Here is a 27,500-nt window from a genome sequence, read left to right on the forward strand (position 1 = left end):
AAAGAACGTTGGACAGGACCAAGCAGAGCGTCACCGTCAGCAAATACCGAAGCAATGGTAGGGTGATGCCCCCACCTTGCCTAGCCTGATGAGACCTCAATCAGCCAATAAGTCCATCTGCTATTATTTGAATGCTCACAGATTAATGTCACACTTCTCAGAATAAAGCTATAGAAAGCAGCTCATAGTATTGGTCAACAGCATTGATTTTTTTTTGAGGTTTCTATACACCAACAGAGCCAAGGTCCAGTTGAGAATACCCCGGTAATATATTGTCGAGAAGGTATAAGACGACTGTATGCTCTAAAAACCACTATTTCTCAATCTCAGCAACTTTGAGGTTGCTTGTTGACTCTAGAAAGAGTCCAGAGAAGAGCAACAAAAACTATTAGGGGACTGAAGGCTAAAATGTATGAAGAACGGCTGCAGGAATTGGGTATGTCTAGTTTAATGAAGAGAAGGCTCAAGGGTGACATAATAGCAGTCTTCCAGTATTTGAAGGGCTGCCCCAAAGAAGAGGGAGTCAACTTCTTCTCCAAAGCGCCTGAAGGCAGGACAAGAAGCAACAGATGGAAACTAATCAAGGAGAGAAGCAACCTAGAACTAAGGAGAAACTTCCTGACAGTCAGAACAATTAACCAGTGGAACAACCTGCCTCCAGAAGCGGTGAATGCTCCAACAATGGAAGTTTTTAAGAAGAGACTGGACAGCCATTTGTCTGAAATGGTATAGGGTTTCCTGCCTGAGCAGGGGGTTGGACTCGATGACCTCCAAGGTCCCTTCCAGCTCTGTTATTCTGTTAAAGTGTGTGGACTTCAACTTCCAGAATTCCTGTTTGCCAGGCACACGCTCAGAATTTCAGAGATGTTTAACCTGGAGTTTTCTGGATGCAAAATTCTATCTCTGGCTGAAACCAGTTTATCTACACTACCGTCTTTCCTCTCTCTTTCCTCTGGAGGTTAGTTTGAGAGAAGAGGAATGGGAACATGCTCCTCTAGAAAAGAAAACCCTGGAAAGCTGATAAGGAAGAATTCAGAATGAAGCACAGATTTTTCCAGATTTTTATCATGTTAAAAAAAAAAAAAAAAACTTTTTGCAAAGGTCTCTGAAAATGTTTGCAAGGCAGCAGCCTGTTTTTGGGTTGGGGATGTTTGCTTTGTTCCTACAGACGCTCCTGCCTCCCATTCACATTCTGCAGAATAACTTGGGAGGAGGGGAGAAGCAGAACTAGAACACACAAGGGGACCCTTGGCAAACATGCCTGCTGGCAGGGGCGGGATTCAAATAGGTGAACAACCGGTTCTCTGTCTGGATGCCGCTTCCGGAAGTCCGTTCTGGGCCCGGGCAACAAAAAATGAGCTACCGGTTCTGCCGAAGTGGTGCGCACCGGCTGAATTCCACCACTGGATAGAGGGAGGGAGTAGAGGGAGAGAAGGGAAGGGGGAAAAGGAAGGAAGGAAGGAAGGAAGGAGAGAGAGAAGGGAAGGGAAGGGAAGGAAAGGGAAGGGAAGGGGGAAAAGGAAGGGAAGGGAAGGGAAGGGAAGGGAAGGGAAGGGAAGGGAAGGAAAAGAAAGGAAANGGCTGGATCCCACCACTGCCTCCTGGGATAAAACTCCAAATGTTGCAACAGAAGCAAAACCAGGTTTCGAGAAAGCTTAAAATGGGCTCTTATCCAGCCAGTTGCACAAGACAGCACTGGCCACAACTGGTCTTAAGTGAGTAAAATTGTGAAATCGGTGGTGGGAAGCAGATGTTACAACACATCAGGACTCTAAAGACACTGACGAAATAAGGATGATATCAGATCATCTCCACCGGCTGCCTGTCTTTTTCCGAGTCCAGTTCCAAGCGATTCCCAAAAAAACTCAAATCAGAAGAGTTTTAAAAACTGCTGCTCCATTCTGAACTTGATTTATGTTTGTGGGCTAAACTTTCCAGGGAAAACTTGGTATGTTGAGATCACGCCAAGTGTCCTGAGCAGAACCTTCCCAGTGATGGCCCCCAATGCTGCTACATTATACCACGGTAACAACCACCACTTCCTAGTCCTCATCTAAGACAGGGCTTTTCAACCAGTGGTACGGGTACCACCTGTGGTACATTGGCACCTGGCAGGTGGTACGCGACCATCCTAGAAAAGTGGTAGCGGGGGAGGGGAATGAGCTGAACCGGTGGCTGCACCGCACAAGCCTGAGCGAGAGACGGCTGGAGCTGCAGGGCTGTCAGGGCTCAGCGGAAGCGCCAGGATCAGCGCCAGGCTCCAGCTGGAGCTCAGCGCTGATCCTGGTGCTTCTGCTGAGCCCAGAAGAAGCGCCGATCAGCTGGAATGTTGCAGCATCTCCAGGGTCTTGTGATTTACATTCAGATGCTTGGCAACTGATTCCTATTTATGACGGTCACAGTGTCCCAGGGTCATGTGAAGTGATCAAAACCTGCTGCAACCACCCAGCAGATGAGGGGGGGAATAAAAACCAAACACCCCCCCTACCCCACCCCCGCTGCCAATCCTCAACAGAAATGCTCACAACAATGAAAACCTCGGACAGGAGGAAGACCGCCACCGAGTGGGCAGGCAGGTGTCTTGCTCGGCTGTGGCTTGGGGGGCACCTTTTTCAGTGCCATTGTAACTTCGAACAGTCACTAAGCGAACTGTTGTAAGTCGAGGACTACCTGCACTTTATTACTTTTTTCCTTTTTTTTGGGTCATCAAGTTTTTGACACCTTGCTGGTGGTACTCAGATGTTGCCATATCCTAAAAGTGGTACAATGGGTGAAAAGGTGGAAAAGCCCTGATCTAAGAGATCAATAATTGTTGTCATTTAGCTTATTTTTTTGGCCTAGAAAACGTCTGGTCCTCTTGAGTACAGATACTCCTGAACTTAGCAGCCGTTCCATGTTATGATGGACACCCCCCAAAAACTAAAACAAAAGTTTCGAAATTCCAGCTTCCCAAAGTCACACGGACACAGCTCAACCGTTTGGCAACTGCCCTCCATTGACAGTCATTTGCGGGGGCCCGTGGTTTATGATTTATGATGGTTTTGCAAGAAACCAGGGTTTTACTTCCAGTTTCTGGCAAGAAATAAACCCCATCCATAATGAACAATGAGATTGATTGACTGATATTTCTAAGATCACTTAAAGACTATAGAGTTCACTTTATGGTGACTACATTCAGTTAAGGATCACCACAAAAGATGTCATAAAATTGGGTCGGGACACATGGTAAACCCACCTTACAATTGTCACAACTTATGACCGTAATTATCAGGGTCAATTACGGCTGCAACTTGAGGACTATCTGTATCCTGTTACACTTGGTCTCCCATTTAGCTCCCTCTTTATTCTGAACTGAAGAAGCCTTTAATTATAACGCGAGAGTCTATTGCAGTTCAATCCGATGTTTATAAGGATGATAGAACAGAACAGAACAGAATAGAGCAGAGCAGAACAGAATAGATTGCAGAATAGTTTGCAGAATGGAATGGAATGGAATGGAATGGAATGGAATGGAATGGAATGGAATGGAATGGAGAAGAGAAGAGAAGAGAAGAGAAGAGAAGAGAAGAGAAGAGAAGAGAAGAGAAGAGAAGAGAAGGGAAGGGAAGAGAAGAGAAGAGAAGAGAAGAGATTGTAGAACAGAACAGAATAGAAACTGGAAGGAACCTTGGAGGTCTTCCAGTCCAGCCCCCTGCTCAAGTTTCAGTTACGTTAGATGTCTTGGAGGCCCAGAGAGATAGAAAAATACTTAGAACCCACTTGGAAACTTCAGCCTTCTTTTTAATTCGATGTGGATTGATTCCGATTCCGAACTGAGTTTTTTTTTTATAAGAAAACGTGGGTCTTGATAACAATGAAAACACCAGCTGTGGTTGGTAACTGCACGTCTGTTCGAACGTGGTCCTTAGAGCCAAGTAACTGTGCAGTGGTGTCAGTGAGCCCTGTAAACAAATACCCAATTAAAAGAAGAAACAACACTAGCAAGTCCCTAAACCTTAGCATATCAACATCACCAGTGCTGGAGAACGTCCAAGCGTTTGAAGCCAAGGGGGGGTTGCAATTTTCTCGCTCGGCTGAGCAATTAAAATGCTGTAAGCTAAGCTTTAAGCTGTCGGTGTGGCTCCTTACAGCCTTTACAGCCATCCCTGTAAAATTAGGGAGGTGAATAGGCCACCAGTCTGCTAAACAACTATTTCCCACAACACTGTCGAACTATCTAGTAGGGTTGTATTACTATTCTTCTTCTCATCTTTCCTATTACCTATTTCCTTATCCTCTTATGACTATAACTTTGTTGCTTGTATCTTATGATTTATATTAATTGTTTTATTTAGTATCCTAGTATGATTTATCACTTGTTGCTTGTTTGTACACTGAGAGCTTATACACCGGAGACAAATTCCTTGTGTGTCCAATCACACTTGGCCAATAAAGAATTCTATTCTATTCTATTCTATTCTATTCTATTCTATTCTATTCTATTCTATTCTATTCTATTCTATTCTATTCTATTCTACAATCTGTCTGTTCTATTCTATTCTATTCTACAATCTATTCTATTCTATTCTATTCTATTCTACAATCTGTCTGTTCTGTTCTATTCTATTCTATTCTACAATCTGTCTGTTCTGTTCTATTCTGTTCTATTCTATTCTACAATCTATTCTATTCTATTCTATTCTATTCTATTCTACAATCTGTCTGTTCTATTCTATTCTATTCTATTCTATTCTATTCTATTCTATTCTATTCTACAATCTGTCTATTCTATTCTATTCTATTCTATTCTATTCTATTCTATTCTATTCTATTCTATTCTATTCTATTCTATTCTATTCTATTCTATTCTAGGGCTGCATCGGACCAGATTATCTACCTAATTAATAGATTCTGCTGCTGACAGGTTGTCCTCGGCTTACAACCACAATGGAGCCCAGTTTTTGCTGCTAAGCAAGACAGTTGTGAAGTGAATTTTGCCCCATTTTACGACCTTTCCTGCCAGAGTTATTAAGTAAAACAGTGCAGTTGTTAAGTTACTAACACGGTTGTTCGGTGAATCTGGCTTTCCCATTGACTTTGCTTGTCAGAAGGTCACAAAAGGGGGCCAGGATAGTGCAGGGGTAGGCAACCTTGGCTCTTTTATGACTCGTGGACTTCAACTCCCAGAATTCCTGAGCCAGCCTGGCTCAGCTTGGAAACCTCTCCCTTTCCCCTCAGCATGGCTGGCTCAGGAATTCTGGGAGCTGAAGTCCACGAGTCATAAAAGAGCCAAGGTTGCCTGCCCCTGGGATAGTGCAACCATCTGAAGTACATGGCAGTTGCCAAGTGTCTGAATTTGATCACGTGACCAGGGGGATGCTACAACGGTCACGTGAAAAACGGTTACAAGCCGCTTTTCCCGGGCCGTCGTTAACTTCGAGTGGTCCTTACATTGAGGAGTCCCTGTACTTGACTCAACCAACCACAGCCGGCTGGGGGGATTCTGGGAGTTGAAGTCCACCCCTTTTGAAATTGCCAAGAGAAACTCTGCTCTTTGTGGCTGATGAAACAGTGAGAGCCGGTTGCCTTTCCTTCTGGGAACGGACAGGAGCTGACACCATCCTTCAGGGATGAAGAACGTGGAATCCCACAAGGTCAGGAGACTGGCAGGATAACAGGCCTCTAATTGCCAGCCTGCCCCTGCCAATGTACAACTATAATTAAACCCGAATGCAGGTCTGAGCTTCCGTCTCTTGTAGCACCTTGAAGCACAGCACAGTATGGAAAAGTTCTTTTAGGAAAGCAAAAGCAAAACCAGAGTCTTCCCACCCATGGGAAGACTCCATGCCCAGCCAGATACCGCTGGATCAGCAGCCGGCAAAAATGCCAATACAATCCTGGGTTGTATAAACAGAGGCCTAGACTCAAGATCACGCGAGGGATTAGTACCGCTTTATAAAACCCTAGTGAGGCCACACCTGGAATACTGCAGCCAGTTTTGGTCACCGTATCACAAAAAGGATGTTGAGATTTTGGAAAGAATTCAGAGAAGAGCAACTAAGAGGATCAGAGGCCTGGAGACCAAAACCATACGAAGAACAGCTGCGGGACTTGGGTTTGGCTAGTCTAAAGAAAAGAAGAAATAGGGGAGAGAGGATAGCAGTATTCCAGTATCTGAGGGGCTGCCACAAAGAAGAGGGGGTCACGTTATTCTCCAAAGCACCAGAGGAAAGGATGAGAAACAATGGTTGGAAGCTGATCAAGGAGAGAAGCAACCTGGAACTAAGGAGAAACTTCCTGACAGTGAAGACAATTAACCAGCGGAACAGAAGTTGCCTTCAGAAATCGTGGGCGCTCCATCACTGGAGATTTTTAAGAAGAGGCTAGACAGTCACTTGTCTGAGATGGTATAGGTTCTCCTGCTTAAGCGGGGGGCTGGACTAGTCCAGGGCTTTTCAACCTTTTCACCCATTGTACCACTTTTAGGATATGGCAACATCCGAGTACCACCAGTCGCCTAGCAAGGTGTCAAAAACTTGATGACCCAAAAAAAAGGAAAAAAGTGATAAAGTACAGGTAGTCCTCAACTTACAACAGTTCACTTAGTGACTGTTCGAAGTTACAATGGTACTGAAAAAAGTGCCCCCCAAGCCACAGCCGAGCAAGACAACTGCCTGCCCACCCGGCGGCGCTCTTCCTCCTGTCCGAGGTTTTCATTGTTGTGAGCATTTCTGTTGAGGATTGGCAGTGGGGGTGGGGTGGGGGGGTGTTTAGTTTTTATTCCCCCCGTCTGCTGGGTGGTCGCAGCAGGTTTTGGTCACTTCACATGACCCTGGCACACTGTGACCGTCATAAATATGAATCTGTTGCCAAGCATCTGAATGTAAATCACAAGACCCTGGAGAGGCTGCAACATTCCAGCTGATCGGCGCTTCTTCTGGGCTCAGCGGAAGAGCCAGGATCAGCGCCAAGCTCCAGCTGGAGCCTGGCACTGATCCTGGCACTTCCACTGAGCCCTGACAGCCCCGAAGAAGTGCCGATCAGCTGGAAAGCGGCACTGATCCTGGCGCTTCCGCTGAGCCCTGACAGCCCTGCAGCTCCAGCCGTCTCTCGCTCAGGCTTGTGCGGTGCTGCCACCGGTTCAGCTCATTCCCCTCTCCCGCTACCACTTTTCTAGGATGGTCGCGTACCACCTGCCAGGTGCCAATGTACCACAGGTGGTACCTGTACCCCTGGTTGAAAAGCCCTGGATTAGGGGACCGGAGGCTAAAACATACGAAGAACGATGGCAGAAATTGAGTCTGTCTAGTCTAGTGAAAAGGAGGACTAGGGGGGACATAAATATGAGTTGTTAAGCGGCTGAATTTCAACCAGGTGGGATGGCACAACGGTCATACCCGTGAGAAACAGTCACAAGTCGCTTTTTTCGGTGCCGTCCTAACTGCGAACAGTCACTAAAGGAATTGTAGGTTGTAGACCGGGTCCTCCATGAATGTATCCAACCTCTCCTTGAAATCACCCCAAGGCCTGGCCGTCTTCATGCGCCAGTAACGAATTCCACGGGTTAATGATATGCCGTGGGAAAAAAGCTCCTGACTTACATTGATGGGGTAGATAAGGCTTCAGATCAGAACGAGGTGTACTTCCGAACAGGATGCAAAACGTAATGGAGACCCTGGCCACCTGGCTAATCTCTGTATCTACCCAGAGTACAGCAGTCCCTGTACTCATTAAGACAAGGAGGTCTCTGCTGCAAGGAAAAAGGAAATTGTAACTTAGGTTTTTCAGAGGAATCAAGAGAGAATCGTGGCAGGGGGTCATTGTTCCTTAAAAACAGACTCCCAGGTTTAAAAGATCGGACAGCCACTTGTTCAGGATAGTATAAGGCAGGGGTAGGCCACCTTGGCTCTTTTATGACTCGTGGACTTCAACTCCCAGAATTCCTGAGCCAGCTGTGCTGGCTCAGGAATTCTGGGAGTTGAAGTCCACGAGTCATAAAAGAGCCAAGGTGGCCTACCCCTGGTATAAGGACTTCTGCCTTGGGCAGGGAATTCAGCTAGGAGGCCTCCCTTCCAGTCCTGGGAGTCTATGATTCTAATATTTATGTTTCTTGCGGACATCTGAAACAGGGGAAACTAACATACATTCCTCAAGATTATCTATCAAGTAACATGGTGAGAGGTAAATAAAATATGTGATGAATGAGTTACCAAGACACTTAGCTCAGGAGATCAGTGACTAGGTATTGTAATGTCTCATGATGTTGGACAAATGGTTAGAGGATGTTTAGGAGACATCCATCCATCCATCCATATCTGTCTGTCTATCTACCTATCTATCTGCCTATAGATTAGAATAGAGTTGGAAGGGACCTTGGAGGTCTTCTAGTCCAGCCCCCCCCCCCCCGGCTTAAGCAGGAGAACTTATACCGTGTCAGACAGGTGAATGTCCAGTCTCCTCTTAAAAATCTCCAGTGATGGAGCACCCACGATTTCTGGGAGTAAGCTGTTCCACTGGTTGATTGTTCTCACTGTCAGGAAGTTTCTCCTCCTGCCTATCTGCCTATCTGCCTGTCTATCTATCTATCTATCTATCTATCTATCTATCTATCTATCTATCTATCTATCTATCTATCTATCTATCTATCTATCTATTATCTATCTATCTATCTATCTATCTATCTATCTATCTATCTATTATCTATCTATCTATCTATCTATCTATCTATCTATCATCTATCTATCTATCTATCTATCTATCTATCTATCTATCTATCTATCTATCTATCATGTATCTATCATCTATCTATCATCTTTTATGTTGCCCATCACACTGTTGAGAGCAATTCTGGGGGTGCTATGTATGAGTTTTCTGCAGGAAAACAAGATTTTTATTTATTCATTTTATTGCTCTCACCATCAAGTGATTCTGGATGTCTAAGCTGTTACCTTAGGCCCAGAACATTGGGGCTTGCAGGGTCCACCCAAACAGCGCATGGCTTCAAGTCAACAGATCCTGAATTGTTTGTCCCATCGCCAACAGTACTTGGAAGCAAGAAAAATAATTGGCAAAAAGATGAACGAGGCACGGCAGCAATATTAGAGAGTACGTCCCACATGCTTTGTGAACTGGGGAGAACCCAGGTGTTTTGATAGAATCAAATAGAATAATAGTAGTAATATTGGGTAGATATGTAGTAGTAATATGGGTAGAATAATAGTAATAGTAATAGTAGTAGTAGTAGTAGTAGTAATAATAATAATAGTAGTAGTAGTAGTAGTAGGTTGCTTCTCTCTTTGGTTAATTTCTAATTGCTAGCTTCCTAATGTGTAACTTTCTCAAACACAAGCAAGATCAAACTGGCATGGAAGCAGCAAATCTTGACCACACTGGCAAAACTCCTGTTTTTTACTATGCAACTTCCTCTCCGGTTCTAAAGAGAGCTATGAAATTTATGTCAGTTGTCCGTTAAGCTCAAGGATAAAGATAACGAGCTCCGTTAGACTTTCCTATGTTTAGAAAATAAGAACCCTCTCCATTACAATAACAAGAAAGAGCAATTTGCAGGCTATCTGCCCTTTTGATAAGCTAGGCCAATGAGCTGTCATCTCTCTCTTTCATGAGCTCCACTTCCAAGTAGGGCACCCTTTGATCTTTATCTAGCTGATTGTAAATGACTTATTCAGTCAGTCTACACCTGTTAGAATTTGGTGGGGCTATCTTATCTTAGTATTGGAGGGGCTGCCACAAAGAAGAGGGGCTCCACTTATCCTCCAAAGCACCTGAAGGCAGGACAAGAAACAACGGGTGGAAACTAATCAAGGAGAGAAGCAACCTGGAACTAAGGAGAAATTTCCTAGCACTGAGAACAATTCACCAGCTGGCCTCCAGAAGTTGTGAGTGTTTTCATCACGGAAGGGATGTCTTGGTAAGGCCTTGGTAAGGCCACATTTGGAATACTGCATCCAGGATGTAAAAAAGATGCTGAGACTCTAGAAAGAGTGCAGAGAAGAGCAACAAAGATGATCAGGGGACTGGAGGCTAAAACATATAAGGAACGGTTGCTGGAATTGGGTATGTCTAGTTTAATGAAGAGAAGGCTGAGGGGGGACATGATAGCAGTCTTCCAGTATCTCAGGGGCTGCCACAAAGAAGAGGGAGTCAAGCTATTCTCCAAAGCGCCTGAAGGCAGGACGAGAAGCAACGGATGGAAACTAACCAAGGAGAGAAGCAACCTAGAACTAAGGAGAAACTTCCTGACAGTGAGGACAATTAACCAGTGGAACAACCTGCGCCAGAAGCGGTGAATGCGCCAACACTAGAAGTTTTAAAGAAGAGACTGGAACAGCCACTTATCTCAAATTGTATAGGGTTTCCTGCCTGAGCAGGGGGTTGGGCTAGAAGATCTCCAAGGTCCCTTCCAACACTGCTATCATGTCCACCCTCGTCCTTCTCTTCATTAAACTAGACATACCCAATTTCCAGCAACCGTTCCTTATACTAAGAGGAAGACTTTGGACAAATGGACAAAGGGACTGTTTTTTAAAAAAAGTTTATTACGTAGCCTTAGAGATAACACGGATTCTTTTTTCACTGGCGAGTTGCAATGGCACCTGCACAACATTCATTCATTGGGTGGATTGCTAAATGCCTAAGCAGCAATCAGGTCAGGCTGGTGGGAACACAGAGTACTCTGCCCTCCACCTTTCATGAACCTCAGCCAGTTTAACAAGCTTAGAGGGCACAGGTTTGGGGGGAAATTATTCCTTCTCAACAACAAACACGCAAGTGAGACTTACAACCAGCTTCAGATCAGCAGCAGCAGCAGCAAACCACACGGGTGGTTTTGATAGCTCAAGATTCCTTGTGTTGTTTAATCACGCGGGGCCCCCCAAAAATGTATTCCATTCAGATAGCCCTTTTTCCAAGAGTCAGGCCCTACCCAAAGAATCAGAAGCCTCAAAATTTGGGGGTCTTGCACCAGCCCAGATCACTGGCTCAGGGATGGCTCTCCAGGAAGGCAGAAACTAGTTCCCAGGGCTCTTTCTAATATTTCATGGGATAATTTCACACAGCAGCAAAAGCGGAGCCTCGGAATGACAGCTCCTGGTATTCTCCCGAGGCAGCATTGCAAAAAAAAAAAAAAAATCACAATTGTGGGAGTTCACGTTCACACAACTTAAAAGCAACGGAGGTTGAGAAACACTGATCTAGAGAGAGCCCCAGTTCCCCACTCTTTAAGCCACACACCTTCTCAACCAGCTCCTAACTGCCATCTGCTGGAGAGACAGAGTTTTCTGCAACCAGGATGGCCCTGAAGGTAATGAAGATCACCTGAAGTGTTAAAGTGTACCACTTTACAAGGCCTTGGTAAGGCCACACTTGAAATACTGCATCCAGTTTTGGTCACCACGATGTAAAAAAGATGTTGAGACTCTAGAAAGAGTACAGAGAAGAGCAACAAAGATGATCAGGGGACTGGTGGCTAAAGAATACAAGGAATGGCTGCTGGAATTGGGTACGTCCAGTTTAATGAAAAAAGGACAAGGGGGGACATGATAGCAGTCTTCCAGTATCTCAGGGGCTGCCCCAAAGAAGAGGGAGTCAAGCTATTCTCCAAAGCGCCGGAAGGCAGGACAAGAAGCAACGGATGGAAACTAATCAAGGAGAGAAGCAACCTGGAACTAAGGAGAAACTTCCTGACAGTGAGGACAATTAACCAGTGGAACAACCTGCCTCCAGAAGCGGTGAATGCTCCAACACTGGAAGTTTTTAAGAAGAGACTAGACAGCCATTTGTCCGAAATGGTATAGAGTTTCCTGCCTGAGCTGGGGGTTGGACTAGATGACCTCCAAGGTCCCTTCCAACTTTTATTTTTATTATTATTATTATTATTATTATTATTATTATTATTATTATTATTATTATTATTATTATTATTAACCTCCACCTTCTCCATCAATTACGGCCATTGCTGAAAACGGGACAGTTGAACTCCGTACATCGACAGGAGTTGCCAAGTGAGACATTTATTCAGGGCTCCCCCCAGAAATCCCCATCACTGGAGATCTTTAAGAAAAGACTAGACAATCACCTGTCTGAGATGATGTGGGTTCTCTTGCTTAAGCGGGGGGCTGGACTAGAAGACTCCAAGGTCCCTTCCAGCTCTATTTTATATATATATATATATATAAGGGCGGTTTGCCCCCGTTTACGACCTCCCTTGCCACAGCTGTTGTGAATGGCTGCAGTTGTTACCTTAGTGACATGGTTGTTAAGTGAATCTGACTTTGCTTGTCAGAAGGTGACCCTGGGATGCTGCGACCGTCATAAATGGGAATCAGGCTGCCAAGCGTCTGAATTCTGATCACTGGGGAATGCTGCAACGCTGGTATGAAAAATGGTCGTCCCTTTTATCAGTGCTGTCGTAACTTTGAACCGTCACTAAACGAACTGTTGTAACCCGAGGACTACCTATATTTTGAAGCACCTTCTATGGAATAGGCCCGCTAAGGATTCTCCTTGGCTGTTTTTCTCAGATAGGAGAAGGGCTGGAACGTCACAACTCAAGAGACCCTTTCATTTTGGCTCTTGCCAGCCTGCTCTATGGTGGGTTTGCACAACCAGATCTTCTGCGCAACATTCCCCAGCATGTCCAGACTGAAGGCAAAGAGCTTTTTATCTTCAGCTCCGTGTGATGACCTGCAGATCATCAGATCCCATTTGCGCAACTGGGCTGACAAACATCCGTCAACATTTATGAAAAGTCAACCTCATTGGCTACCCTCTGCAAGGCCACTTGGCACGTGGTGGTGTTTCCAAACATGACCTTCCTTTACCTTTGAGCTTTGGACCACAACTTTTCACAACAGCTATAAAAATGCTCTTCCCTCTCCGAAGACCAGAGTCATCGGGAGCCATGCAGCATTTAAAGGCCAAGCAAGCTGTGAAGAGGGAGATCCAGCACTATCTGTTGGATGGCAAAAGATCTCCAGGCCTCCAGCTACTACCTAAGGGTTTGGGGTGACGGCCTCATCAGATGCTTGCTCACTGGTCACCTGATCTTTTTGACCAAAGATAACCAAGGATTGGGAAGTTGCGTATGCAATGCATTGAGTTGAGTCATGTCCCCAAGTATACCACTGCTTTCCAAACCTCATAAACATCTTACAAGAGGACTAAAAAAAAAAATGCGTGAGCAGCTGCTGGAGAGATGAAACTATGATTATTATTTTTTTAATCACAAAAAAGGCAGTCCTGGAATTTTTTAAGCCAGCTTTCCTCAATCTGGCTATGCAGATGCGTAGACCTTTTCCTTTCTCACGTCAGTGAGATGTTGGTCACTGCATGGGAAGTTGGTCAACCTCACAAACCCAGTAAAAGACTTAAGCAACCTGGCCACAGGTTGATTTGATTTTCTAATATTACATTTAAATATTTGAAAGCAACGTGGCGGCTGGGTACAATAATTCTATTACACATAGATATCATTAATACAGATCTCAAACTGTTACAATCCCCAGTCCCTCCCTTTCTCCCTTAATATCTACTGTCTCATATTTTAACTCATACAATTCTTGTTCTGTCAATCAAACAGAAAGTAACTTTCTAACATTTATCAATAACTTTTAGTTAATGTATGTCGTAGTCGTTTTAACTTTCAGTCTTTAGACAATCTTTTAACTTAGGACCGAAGCTGAGAATTTGGGCATGTGAAATTAACATTTGGCCATCTTCCCAAAAGAGTATCCTTCACCTGAGTCCTCAAGCCTTGGGAAAATTGTACAGGTGGTCCTCAACTTATGACAATTAAGCCTAGAATTTGGCTGTAAGTCATTGCGGTCTTGAGTCACCATGGTTGTTAAGCAAATCATGGGTTGGTGAGTGAGTGACATGGTTGTCAAACCCTCACTTAGCTTATCCAATGGATTTCTCCCCCCCCTGGTTTTTGCCAGATCACGTGACGGTGGAATACCGCAACCAGTTGGAAATGCAAGCTGGTTCCCAAGTGACCCAAATGTGATTACATGATTGTGGGGATAGTGCTACTGTTATAACTTTGGGGATGGGTCATAAGTAAGTTTTTCGAGTCCATCGTTACCTTCAAATTGTTGTTAAGCGACTGGTCGTAAGTAGAGAACGACCTATAGCGGTCCTGGAACCAAGCATTACAATGAAAAGGTCTCTGATATTTTTATTTATCTATTTATTTATAAAATGTATAGGCTGCCCATCTTATCACAGGGCAACGTTTTGATAGCTGTTTGCCGGGATTGGGTAAGTGGGGGGATGAGTTATTGGGCTTGGTTTTTTTTATCTTTTTAATGCACCCAGGGACACGTGAATAAACTTTGGTTTGATGTGACAGGCCACTGACCCATCCATGGACACAGATTTTTTTTTTAAAAAAAAGCGAGCTTGGCTCCCGTTTGCTAATCCATCCCCTTTCCCGGTACTCCTGTAACAAGTTGTTGATTGTGAATTGGGAGTGTTTTCACAAGATAGATCCTCTTTCTTGGTAAACGAATTCCTGGGCTTCCCCACCCCCCCCACCTCATTCCCCAGCCTGCAAAGCAGCCCCAAATCAACATGCTAAGAACATTTTGTGTTCTGGCAGAAGCCCCACACTGACAGAGGCGTTGTTTGTTTCCCCTTTGATGTCGGCATTCCTCGCACCATGAGCCCATCAGAGCAAAGGGCAAGTCTTCCTGAGGGTCACTTCCCCAGACAATCTGGGGCCTTGGGTCTCTCCCCCCCCCACGCACCGTGAGCCTCATCCGAAAGGAATGTGGGACCGGGGGGGTGGTGGTGGTCCCTTGATTCCAGCAGCGGATTGCAGAGATACGCCTGGCAAGGCAGAGGTAGGTCAAAACCTTTGACCTACCTCTGCCTTGCCAGGCGTATCTCTGGGGGTCTCTGGGGTGAGCTGCCTAATAATTAGGGAGGTGAACTTTGCAGGAGATTCAGAGAGAGACACCTGCCTGAATCAGTGCATCTTGACCCCCCCTTCTCTTCTTAAAAAAAAAACCTCTAGAAGCCCAGAGTGTAGACCAGGGGTAGTCAACCTTGGCTCTTTTATGACTCGTGGACTTCAACTCCCAGAATTCCTGAGCCAGCATAGCTGGCTCAGGAATTCTGGGAATTGAAGTCCACGAGTCATAAAAGAGCCAAGGTTGACTACCCCTGGTGTAGACGAAGCCCAGCCTAAAAAAAGCCTAGATGAGGTGCAAAATTTCAGGCTGAAACGAGAACGGAGGTGGTCAAACAGAAGCAACTGAGCAACCCGCTGGAGGTGCATTTTAAGAGTTGTGGAAACGCAGAAACATAATAAACAGATGGCAGAAAAAGACCCAGTAGTCCATTGTGTCTACCTTTTGAGAGGGGGTTTTTTTTGGGTTGGTTTGTTTTTGCTTTCTTCTTAATGTGTTTATTTATGTTTTTATTTACTTACGCATTTATCGTTTCACTTGTTTTATTTTTTTAAAATTTTAATCGGAGGATGGAGATGCGTTTATCCCAAGCGTGTTTAAACTCAGTTTCTGAGGAATGGCCCACTGTCTCCCACTGGAAGTCGGTTCCAAGCTTCCAGAAGCTACTCTTTTGGTAAAGCAGGAGGCAAGTATCGGCCTGCTTCTTACAGTTTTCCCTTTTCCCCGATCCGCTCTTCACGGAGCAAAATTCCGTGAAAAGCAGCGAGTACCTGTAATTTGGGCATCAGCTCGGCTTCAGGAGGCCCCGTTCCAACAGCACCGCCTCTGTTTTTTCCACAATGCTTGAAATGTCGGCCATGGCCCCTCGGCCTGTGTAACCAAAAAGCAAAGGGGTCAATTGCAGTGTTAAGTCAAGGATCACCTGTCCGTATCTTTTCACCTCGCTCTAATGCAGTGGTTCTCAACCTTTTTAATGCCGCGACCCCAACCGGTCGTAGGTCGAGGACTAAACCGGTCGTAAGTCGAGGACTAAACCGGTCGTCAGTCGAGGACTTTCCCTGCCCGGGAGCGCCGCGCATGCGTGGTTCCGCCCCCTGCGCCGGCCGAGGCGTAGCTGGCAAGCGGCAGAGATGGAGCAGGCCGACCACCAGCCGGCCCAGCTCAAGGGAGGTAAGGCACCCGCCGGAAAAGGGGGAAAAAATGGCGGACAAAAAAAATGGCGGACAGCCTTGCTTGGCGACCCCCGTGAAATGGTCGATCGACCCCAAATGGGGTCCCGACCCACAGGTTAAGAACCACTGCTCTAATGAGCCTGGAAGGAGAAGCACACCAACCTTCATCTCCACAAACCAGTTTCTTCACTATGCAAGGGATCTCTATGTAGCCAAATTCTTTCAGCTGCCCCACTTGCAGAGCTGTGATGGGGTGCTCCCACATAAGGGTGTTCATGGCAGGGCAGAAGAGCAAGGGTTTGCTCACGTCCCAGGCGCGGATGACGCACGACTGCAGAGAAAGGCAAGGGGAAATGGCCACAGATGAGGATCTTAACCACAAGGGGAATGCAGTCAGAACCTTGGACAGAAGCATGGAGGATGGGGCTGGTGAATTTCTAAAGTAAACCAAGAAGCAGAGAACTTGGAAGGTGCTCCAGGAATAGCCTAGCCGGGAGCCATTTGTAGTCTCAGGGGGTCTACAGGGGAGATGGGGGAGGGAGGAGGGGAAGGGCAGTCAAATTGCACCATCATTCAAACAGCTCAATTTACATCCTGACATCAAAGACCAGGTAGACCAGGGGTCTTCAAACTTGGCCCTTTTATGACTTGTGGACTTCAACTCCCAGAATTCCTCAGCCAGCGAGAAATTCTGGGAGCTGAAGTCCACAAGTCATCAAAGGGCCAAGTTTGAAGACCTCTGCTCTAGGCTGTTTAGATCCTTTCCTTGCTTAACCTACCTACAAGGGGTGGTTGTGTGTGCAAAAAATCGTCCATGCAACCCATGGTTATTCCTAGAAGGACCAATAAAATCTCACTTGGTGGCAATCCAAAAATCTTATCAAAGTGCATCGCATTTAGGAAAGGTTGGGAAAAGATGATCTCTTGCTAATTTTGGGGGCTATGTCAACGCTGTCATCCTGTTCCGCTGATGCAGACTGCCACGAACATCAAAGACCAGGTAGACCAGGGGTCTTCAAACTTGGCCCTTTTATGACTTGTGGACTTCAACTCCCAGAATTCCTCAGCCAGGCACGCGTGCCTGGCTGAGGAATTCTGGGAGTTGAAGTCCACAAGTCATAAAAGGGCCAAGTTTGAAGACCCCTGAGGCAGAGGGTAGAAGGAACGGCCCCGAGGGACAGGAAGAAGAGATGCTACTGCTACCAAGGCCACAATCAGATAAAAGAGATCGGAGTCTGGAGTAAGAAGGGAACGTGAGTAAACGTTTCAGACCGGCCCCTCTCTACTTCTCATGAAGATAAAGTGAGGGAGGATGGCATCACTTTCAGATTTGCAAGATTCTGTTACGATAAAGGTAAAGGTTTCCCCTGTCAAATCATTTCACACTCTAGAGGGCTGCGTTCATTTCTTGGCCGAGGGAGCCAGCGTTAATAATAATAATAATAATAAAGTTGGAAGGGACCTTGGAGGTCATCCAGTCCAACTCCCTGCTCAGGCAGGAAACCCTATACCATTTCAGACACATGGCTGTCCAGTCTCTTCTTAAAAACTTCCAGTGTTGGAGCATTCACCGCTTCTGGAGGCAGATTGTTCCATTGGTTAATTGTTCTAACTGTCAGGAAGTTTCTCCTTAGTTCTAGGTTGCTTCTCTCCTTGGTTAGTTTCCACCCGTTGCTTCTTGTCCTGCCTTCAGGCACTTTGGAGAACAGCTTGACTCCCTCTTCTTTGGGGCAGCCCCTGAGATATTGGAAGACTGCTATCATGTCCCTTGTCCTTCTCTTCTTTAAACTAGACATACCCAATTCCAGCAACCGTTCCTTATATGTTTTAGCCTCCAGTCCCCTAATCATCTTTGTTGCTCTTCTCTGCACTCTTTCTAGAGTCTCAGCATCTTTTTTACATCGTGGTGACCAAAACTGGATGCAGTATTCCAAATGTGGCCTTACCAAGATAATTTCCATGGGCATATAGCCAGCATGGCTATACGCCAAAGGAACACGGAACGCTGTTACCTCCACACCAAAGTGGTACCTATTCATCTACTTGCATTTGCATGCTTTCACACTGCTAGATGGGCAGGAGCTGGAGTGAGGAACGGGAGCTCACCCCATTGCGCGGCGCTCAGGACTCAAACCCAAGCTGTCAACTTTCCATCTGACAAACTCAGTGTCATCGTGCCCCCCACTCTGTTGCTATAGCTTTACAATAAACTTACATTGACCTACATGACACTGGTTTTCTACTCATCTTGAAGAACTGGCACATCATGATGCCATACGTGCAGCATTTGCGCACCCAACATCCTCTTGCTGTCCTCACAGTTTCTACAGGTGTCATTAATGCAGAGGGTCATGAAACATCAGCTTACCACACAGGTCTTAATGAGGAAGAACTGGGGTGAACATTGGAGCACCCTGCACCAGTAACTCACCAGTAAGTTGTCACAAATGCCATTTGCAATTTTGGCGAGGGTGTTTGCATCCAGAGGAGCCACCAGCATGAGGTCAGCCCAACGCCTCAAGTCAATATGTAGCACAGGGTCGGTGCGCTTTTTCCACAGCTGAGGACAAAATGCTGCCTAAATTAATCTAATTCACTCAGCAGGCTTCATCACATTCTACATAAATACAATCCGTTATTAAATATTCTTACTGATCTTTCTGGGCTCAATAAAACAAACTCAGAACAAGCCAAGTAATCACAATTCAAATAATGCAAGATATAAAACATAAGATCATTTGCTGTTGGCTTCCAAAGACAAGGAAATGCTGCAATCAGGAAGCTCATTCCTCAAAATTGGTGAATTAGGGTGCAAATAAAAGCTCCTTAGCCCTAAAGAAAAAAAAAATAAACCTGTTTGAACGATCCTGACCTGCCACTCATCAGAGTCACTGTAGATTCTGACAGGAATCTCTTCGGGTTTATAGAAGTGTTTTGCACTTTCTGTTGTCACCACTAGAACCTCCAGCTAAAAAGAGAAGAACAGTGGTACTAATGAAGGAGAATATTTGTACCTAAGGGTTGAAATGAGGGGTCTCTAAATTTGACAAATCAATAAAAACAATGAAAAACTGCTCACTCCAGGTATCTTCAGAAGCTCTGCCACCAAAAGAGGCAACTTTAGCGCAGCCACACTCCCAGTTACCCCAATCAGGATGTGGGCATTCTTCTCCGAAGCCACAGGGCAGAGTAGCGGCGGAGGAGACGCTGCAGCCTCCATAATCAGACCCAGAGAGTGATCCTTTTCCACCTGTAAGAAAATGTGAGAATTATTACTCCAAATTAAATATCTTTTTAATGCTTTTGGTCAACTTTCTAGCTCTTTATGCTCCAAAATTATACTCTGCCCAAAGATGCCTTATGCGGGATATGGGCAGGACATATGTATTATATATCTATCTCTATCTCTCTATCTGTCTATCAATCTATCTATCTATCTACCATCTATCCATCCATCCATCCACCCATCTATATCTCTGTCTGTCTGTCTGTCTGTCTGTCTGTCTGTCTCTCTCTCTCTCTCTCTATCTATCTATCTATCATCTGTTTATTATGATTATCATTTCTATCCTATCTGTCTTGTCTGTCTGCCTGCCTGCCTGCCTGCCTATCTATCATCATGTGTATCTCTCTCTCTCTTTCTCTCTCTCTTTCTCTGTCAGTCTATCTATATGTGTCTCTCTCTCTCTGTGTGTGTGTGTCTCTCTCTGTCAGTCTCTCTCTCTGTCAGTCTATCTATGTCTATCTATCTCTGCCTGCCTTCCTACCTACCTACCTACCTACCTACACACACACAGAGAGAGAGAGAGAGAGAGAGAGACAGAGACAGACAGACAGACAGATATGGATGGGTGGATAGACGAGAGAGAAAGGGATGTGGGGGGATATATAGAAACATTCCTTTAACTCAGCAGTAAACCCACCCCAGTTTCTCAAGTGCCACGCGGGGATTTTCAGGAGCAAGACCCACCCAGGCCATGTCTTTATTGGGCCAAGCAAGAACCGGAGAGGCCCCGCGAATTGTGGAAAAACCCCAAGTGAGAGCAACGTCTGAAGAGGCTCAATCTTTGGCCAGCCACGAAGCTTCATTGGGGGGGGGGAGGGTAATCGCTCGTTCTTGCAAGTTGGCCTACCTTGCAAGGAGGGTTTGGGGTGGGGGGGGAGGAGAAATGTGCACTTGCCTTCAGCTTTCCCTTCCTTCAGAGTCTAAGAACGGATATAAAAATATGTAATGAAGGCGAATATACGTGTCCCAAAATAATGTTGCAGGATCCAATCCGGGTTGGTATAATGTATAAAATTAAATATACGTAAATATACACATACTGTATATACGTGGAGAGAAGGAAAGGGGGAAAAAGCCATAAGCGTACACAATTCAGTGATCAAAAAGTTCCGGCCGGCGGATGTCAATAAAGACAGTACCTTCCGGTTTTTTCTCGATCATAGAGAGCACGGCGGCTTTAAACCACCTCAACTTCCGTTTCTTTTCAGAAGAGCGAAGTGGTTGACGATGGATATAACGGCTAGACGAGCTCTTCTGACTCCACTTCCGGATAGGATGACCATAGATTGGATTCCTAGACTCATAAGCAATTAACTTTTCCCTCCCTCCCTCTTGCGGAAGATGGCTCATAGCAAGGCATGTTTAAACTCAGAATTATTATTTTTTTTACTTTTAGAATGAGGGCAGCAGAGTAAACACGCACTTTGACAGCTAAGACAGGAGACCCCGCTTTTAAGAGAAAGCCTATATTTTTTCAATGGTATCCTAATGCCAAATTTGCTGGAAACCCACTCCGTATTACACATTTTGTAACTTGGAAACTCTAAGCATTTCTTTTTCAAACTTGGCCATGAATGGATTTCAACTCCCAGAACTCTCCTGCCAGCAAGGAATGGCTGGGGAATTCTGGGAGTCGAAGTCCACTTATCTGGCCAAGTTTGAAAAACACCCCTCTAGGCTCCTGTGTGGTTTTGTCTCATTGCAGTAGAAAGACACACACACACACCCCAGATTTTAGTGTGTCTTCTATTTTAACAATGGATTTTTGCTTTTGAAAACATGCTTTTGCCAAAACTGCCATTAGGTCAAGGCAAGAAAAGCACCTAAGCAATGAGACTTACCAAAGAAAATACTGTTATCATCTGCATAAAACGGTTTTTACAGTGTGTGAATCTACTCACATGTGGTTTAACTGTGGCTTATATAAACCAAGCCCCCCTTCTCACTCAGATACCTCGACACCCTTTCTAGCCTCCTCACCCAATTCCCTCACAATTTTCATCAGAGCTTTCCGCCGTCACTACCACATACAATCCTGCATTTTGACATCCCTGCTTCAGGTCTAATCGCCTACTATGGAAAGAAACAAAAAGTCATTTTATTGATACAGTTTATTTTATTTAATTTCCAGGTTGACACTGTTTCATCAGGGACAGACATGGAACAATTGTATAAACACGTGTGGTCAGATGTTTTAAAATTCCACCTCCTTTTCCCATTGAGATATCTATTTTAAAAAAAACAACAAGATTGCATGGTGAATTAGATACAGCATCAGGATTGTGATGACCACGGCTATTTGGGGACACAATTCTTCTCCACCAAAGGAGGATTTGAAGGAGATTAGATCTCTATAGTGCTAGGATAAAAGGAGCCCACCTGGAATCAATGCAAATATACAGACGTCCATCTCTTTTTCAGAATAATGACAATATTCTCAGCTTTTGCTATCAGACTTTTGCAATCAGCATAGTCCAACAAATAAAAGCACTCTACAAATCGAAGAATGTACAGGAATGTCTCTTAACCTTGTCGACATTACGATAGGTGGATTTCAACTTACAGAATTCCAAGTAAGTTGTTTTCTTGCAGACGTTTCTTGTTACTCAATTAGGTAACTTCATCATACCTGAGGATCACCATTCCTGTCAGAGCACCATATAACACCATCAGAGCATTGATGACGTTACCTAACTGGGTCAGGAAAGGTCTGCAAGAAAACCACCAAGCTGCGAGAGCAACAAGGACCCCACAATGCTAGTTTAATTGACATGCGTTGGAGAGGTGCCTGAGATCAACCCAGCCAGCTTAAAACAAACACATCTTATCTGCATCTGAACTGCTCCCCCTCTCAACAGATGCTCATCCTCATTTCATAGACTCGACAGATCCTTGAAAAGAGTGGAACCACACAAGGGAACAAAAGCAGAAAAGTCTGCAAATGAGGAAAAACAAAAGTCAAGACTCAGCGCAGATCAAAAAGGGGTGGAATTTTCTTTGCAAAGTTACCTTGATTTTTATTTATTTATTTTTGACCACCTCCCTGCAGATGCTCTTGAAAGGAGGGGAGCTAATATTTTGCAAAGGAAGTCAGAGCAAAACATTAGCCGCTTGGCTGCTTCCAAAGAAAGATGAAGCTGCTTTTTAAGAACTTAAAACCTAGAAACGTGGAGCCGGATCATTTCGCAGAGCAAAAATACAGCCAGGTCCTCACGGAAGGACGAGCTGGGTTGGAAAACCTATCCTAAAATCCACATTGCAAGGTGGTTTAGTCTTCAGCAGACGTCCTTTTTTAAGGAAGGCCTGCTTTTTAAGTATTGTTCACTCTGACGATCAAGAAGTTTCGTAAAATGTGAATTTGCTCAGGCTTGAAAGGGACAGGAGAGAGAGGATGAAAACATCCAAGACAGAGTAAGCTGTCTTGGTTTCCATCTTGATCAATATGGCCTTCCCAAGAATGTGAAATGAGCCCATATTTAACCAGGTTTCTTCCCCAGGCCTTAGCTGGTGGGGTTATTGCTGCAGCTTCAAGAGAGAGAGAAAGAGGAGAGGGGAAGGACAAGAAGCCAGCAATCCACTATACTGCAGGGAGAATCGGCGTCAGGGTATGCAAAATATTTTTTTCCTAGAAGCGACAACCAAGGATGGATGAAATGCTCAAGGTTTCCCTCTCACTGCCCTCCAGGGCTCCGATGTGGCTAGAAAAATCATAATCACCACGAGAAATGCCGCAAAACACCACTGTGCACAGTTTCACCAAAGAGAGAGAGGGAGAAAGAGAGAGAGAGAAAGAGAGAAATGAGCACACACACATGTACAGGCACCACAGCACAACACAACTGTCCTGCAGGGCAACAAGCTTCAGAGGAGGAGGAGGAGGAGGAGGGAGAAGATGCCACGGGGGTCCAAGGATGGGGACCCAGGAAGAGGAAGAAGAATTAAATTCAGAAATTTTCTCGTGGAAACGGCTCTCCCGCCATCTTGCCACCTCCCCTGCAACAAGATGGTGGAATTCATCCCTTGGAAACCTACACAAGATACCCGCACCCACAACGCACGCCTTCTTTGTTCCTTCCTGCCCACCTAAAGCCAACACCATCTAGGGTTCACATCGGACGGGGGTCCTGACTTCTCATATGTCGTTGGGGTAGTTATAGTTAGGGGTGGCTGAATACTGCGTTTCATGCTGCATCATGGTGTTGTGAGCGGCACCCACGGCCACGTTTTGTGCTGCCTGCTGGACCTGGGGGTTTTTCCAGGCGCCGGTGGTCCACTCCTCCTGCGCTTTGCTGAAACTGCCGCCGCTCCCTCGGTAAAATTTGTGCACCTGCAGAGGAAGAAGAGAAGAACGGACCGTTGTAACTTTGAATGGTCACTAAACAAACGGCTGTGAGTTGAGGACTCCCTGCAGAAGGAGGAAGGAGACTTAGTTTTCCTCTTCCCTCCAAGCCCCCTTTCCTTTCATGCTGTGCCTCTTCAGTCGGTAAACCCAAGGCAAATGTTATGGGTTTTTTTTTTTTAGGGATCAGCAGGCGTCTCCAAAAAGTACAAAGGCTTTCACAAATAAATCCCTTCTCTTACCATACTGAGAGCGATGAAGGAAAACACAGACATGGCTGTGAAGAGAACGGTGGGAATCAGCATCACGACCGCCGAGCCCACGTTGGTCCCAAAGAAAGAGATGGTTGCAATCCAGCCACTGTAGGAAAACAAAACAAGACTTTTGAGATAATTTGGGGGCATTCTCGCCATCACTCAAGGCTACTTATTGAAAGATGTTCCTTAAAAAGATTTTTTTTAAAAAACTTGTCTTTATAATTTTTATAAATAACTATAAAGGTGTTGAACCTACCTAATATTCTTTCTTCCTCCTGTTTTCCCCATAATAACCACCCTGTGAAATGAGTTGGGCTGAGAGAGTATGATTGGCCCCAAGTCACCCAGCCAGCTTTCATGCCTAAGGCTGGACTAGAACTCACCATCTCCTGGTGATTGGCCCAAAGTCACCCAGCTGCCTTTCATGGCTAAGACAGGACTAGAACTCTCTGTCTCCTGGTGATTGGCCCAAAGTCATCCGTGGACTTTCATGCCTAAGGCCGGACTAGAACTCTCTGTCTCCTGGTGATTGGTCCAAAGTCAACCAACCGGCTTTCATGCCTAAGGCCAGACTAGAACTCCATTTCTCCTGGTGATTGACCCAAAGTCATCCATCGACTTTCATGGCTAAGACAGGACTAGAACTCACAGTCTTACTGGTTTCTAGCCGGGAGTTTTCACCACTAGGTCACCAGCCTTGCAAAAAAAGAAAAATACTGGCATCTTTTTACAGAGTCCATCAAAAAGTGTTCTGCCCATGTTTTCTAACTAGCAAACAACAGCAAGTGTTGGATCCTAAGCTCCCAACAAATGCTGAAAAATACCAGTCTGGGAAGGCTGAAGTGAGCGAAACCATAACCAGCAAAAATCGTCTCACTTACCAAACTCCCCAACCGGGGATGCCGACGGCTTGTATGATGCTGATCACGAGCTGCGCCATGAAGGTGAAAAAGAACGCCATGAAGCTGAAGGAGCTGTCCGTCCTGCAAAACAAAGGGACCATCTGCTCAACCTCAGCAGCTTCAAGAAGGGTGGACTTCAACTCCCAGAATTCCCCAGAGAGGCAGAGACACTGCAACGATCGCTGGTTGCTGCCATCCAGTTCAGAGTCTCATACAGTGCCCTGTGGCTGAGCTTCGTATTATTATTATCATTATCATTATCATTATCATTATCATTATCATTATCATTATCATTATCATTATCATTATCATTATTATTATTATCATTATATTATTATTATTATTATTGATCATCACACAGTCAGCCAGATGTTCAGACTGGATTTGGCATTTTGTCTACCTATCGAGTCCTTACCAAGAACCTGAGATAGGCAGATGTGGATGTTTGATGGTATTACAGATATCATTGCAGGATGGAAGCAGTTCCTAGTAAGGCCGCCTTTTGCAATAATAGTAATAATAATAATAATAATAATAATAATAATAATAATAATAATAATAATAATAATAATAATATAATGATAATCATCATCATCATCATCATCATTATTATTATTATTATTATGGATCATCGCACAGTCAGCCAGATGTTCAGACTGGATTTGGCATTTTGTCTACCTATCAAGTCCTTACCCAGGACCTGGGATAGGCAGATGTGGATGTTTGATGGTATTACAGATATCGTCGCAGGATGGAAGCAGTTCCTAGTAAGGCTGCCTTTTGCAATTATTATTATTATTATTATTATTATTATTATTATTATTATTATTATTATTATTATTATTATTATTATTATTATTATTATTATTATTATTATTATTATTATTATTATTATTATCCCCTTGCAAGGCAGAGAGATTGCTCAAATAAGCCATCTTTTCCTGAGCTGATATTCTCCCCATGTAACAGGTCTCTTAAAAAAAAATGCCAAGGGCGATTTAACAAGCTCAGCTCTGTGACCTTAATTCGTTGATCAGATCTCTCCAGTCAGCTCCCAACTTCTGCCTGAAACTGACCAGGCCTTAATCAGTTTCTCGCCAAAAGCTTTTGTTATCAGGTTGCAGTCAGTTTTGATGTAAATGCACAGACATATTGGCTGGAAAATGAAGTATCTTAATATGTTTATCACTGCTGTGTTTGTGAGTTGGTGGCTAACCCAGGTAGTCACTAAACGAGGAGTTTTCGGTGAGCAGATGCATCATTGCAGAAAAAGAAGGGAGGAATGGAAGACCAGATCCCGCCCTATCACTTACTTGAAAGCTTTGTAAATAGGTCTAAACCAGCAGACGTAGGAGCAGGGTGTAAAGAGAATAAGCCAAAGGATTGCCAGTCCAAAGTTAACAGCTCCACCGCCGCCAATCAGCCACGCGAGGCAACCGATCAGATTGACCGCCAAGGTGATGCTATTCACTGCAGACACAGTGAGAGAGAGAGAGAGAGAGAGAGAGAGAGAGAGAGAGAGAGAGAGAGAGAGAGAGAGAGAGAGAGAGAGAGAGAGAGAGAGAGAGAGAGAGAGAGAGAGAGAGAGAGAGAGAGAGAGAGAGAGAAACACACAGAGAGAAAGAGAAACAGAGAGAGAGAGAGAAACAGAGAGAGAGAGAGAAACAGAGAAAAAGAAAGAAAGAGAGAGAAAGAGAAAGAAAGAGAGAAACACAGAGAGAGAGAGATACAGAGAGAGAAACAGAGAGAGAGAGATACAGAGACAGAAACAGAAGAGAGGGAGAAACACAGAGAGAGAGAAAGAAAGAGAGAGAGAGAGAGAGAAGGAGGGAGAGAGAGAGTGCAAAGAGGCAAATCATACAGCGGGAGACAAGCAGAGCTCACCAAAGATCCTTGATGTACTGCAGTTCAGAAACTAGATGAAGGATCCTTCCCCATTTTTAAGCTGTATGCGGAGTCCTCGACTTACGACAACGACGGGGGGGGGGGGCAGAATTTCCATTGCTAAGCAAAGCGGTGGTGAAGTGAGTCGCCCTTGATTGTACAGGTGGTCCTCAACTTACAACCACAACGGAGCCCAGAATTTATGTTGCTGAGACAGTTAAGTGAATTCTGCCCCATTTTACGACCTTTCTTATCGCAGTTGTTAAGTGAATCACTGCAGCTGTTAAGTTAATAACACAGTCCTTAAGCGAATCCTGCTTCCCCCGTTGACTTTACTGGTCAGAAGGTTGCAAAAGGGGATCACCTGACCCTGGGACGCTGCCACCGTCGTAAATACGAGCCAGTGGCCAAGCGTCTGAATTTGGACGACGTGAGCCTGGGGAATGCTTCAGTGGTCGTTAAGTGTGACAAACGGCCGTGTTATTTTTTTTCAGTGCCGGCGTAGCTTCGAACAGTCACTAAACAAAATGTTGTCAGTTGAGAACTACCTGTACACACCTGACCGTCCCTGATTTCACAACCTTTTTCATGGTGGCCCTTAATGCAGACACGGTGGTCGTAAAGTGAACATGGTGGTCGTTAAGTGAATCCATGGTTCACTATGGGGCCTTTTTTTGCTGGAAAGTTTACCCCAGAAAAATAATGTATCTAAGTTTTAGTTAGAGCAATATATTCTATCTTTCTTTCTTTT

At 44.9% G+C, this 27,500-nt stretch overlaps 2 protein-coding genes across 2 annotated transcripts in view; both read right to left on the bottom strand.

Annotated features, from left to right (window-relative positions):
* PPCDC (phosphopantothenoylcysteine decarboxylase) overlaps positions 1-19,327 on the bottom strand; it is a 32,580-nt gene extending 13,253 nt beyond the window's left edge. The window contains exons 1-5 of the mRNA XM_015822537.1: positions 19,161-19,327; positions 18,954-19,049; positions 18,513-18,641; positions 16,244-16,412; positions 15,680-15,779 (exon numbers count right to left, since the gene is read on the bottom strand). Coding sequence (XP_015678023.1) covers positions 15,694-15,779; positions 16,244-16,412; positions 18,513-18,641; positions 18,954-19,049; positions 19,161-19,301 — 621 coding nt within the window. The 5' untranslated portion in view covers positions 19,302-19,327 and the 3' untranslated portion in view covers positions 15,680-15,693. The remainder of the gene's footprint in view (positions 1-15,679; positions 15,780-16,243; positions 16,413-18,512; positions 18,642-18,953; positions 19,050-19,160) is intronic.
* A 4,172-nt stretch (positions 19,328-23,499) lies between these two features.
* Positions 23,500-27,500, bottom strand: part of SCAMP5 (secretory carrier membrane protein 5) — a 4,141-nt gene continuing 140 nt past the window's right edge. The window contains exons 2-4 of the mRNA XM_015822538.1: positions 24,845-24,946; positions 23,949-24,066; positions 23,500-23,694 (exon numbers count right to left, since the gene is read on the bottom strand). Coding sequence (XP_015678024.1) covers positions 23,500-23,694; positions 23,949-24,066; positions 24,845-24,946 — 415 coding nt within the window. The remainder of the gene's footprint in view (positions 23,695-23,948; positions 24,067-24,844; positions 24,947-27,500) is intronic.

Source organism: Protobothrops mucrosquamatus, unplaced genomic scaffold (assembly GCF_001527695.2).
Source record: "Protobothrops mucrosquamatus isolate PMUCROS unplaced genomic scaffold, P.Mucros_1.0 scaffold1601, whole genome shotgun sequence".
In the NCBI taxonomy this organism is placed as follows: domain Eukaryota; kingdom Metazoa; phylum Chordata; class Lepidosauria; order Squamata; family Viperidae; genus Protobothrops; species Protobothrops mucrosquamatus.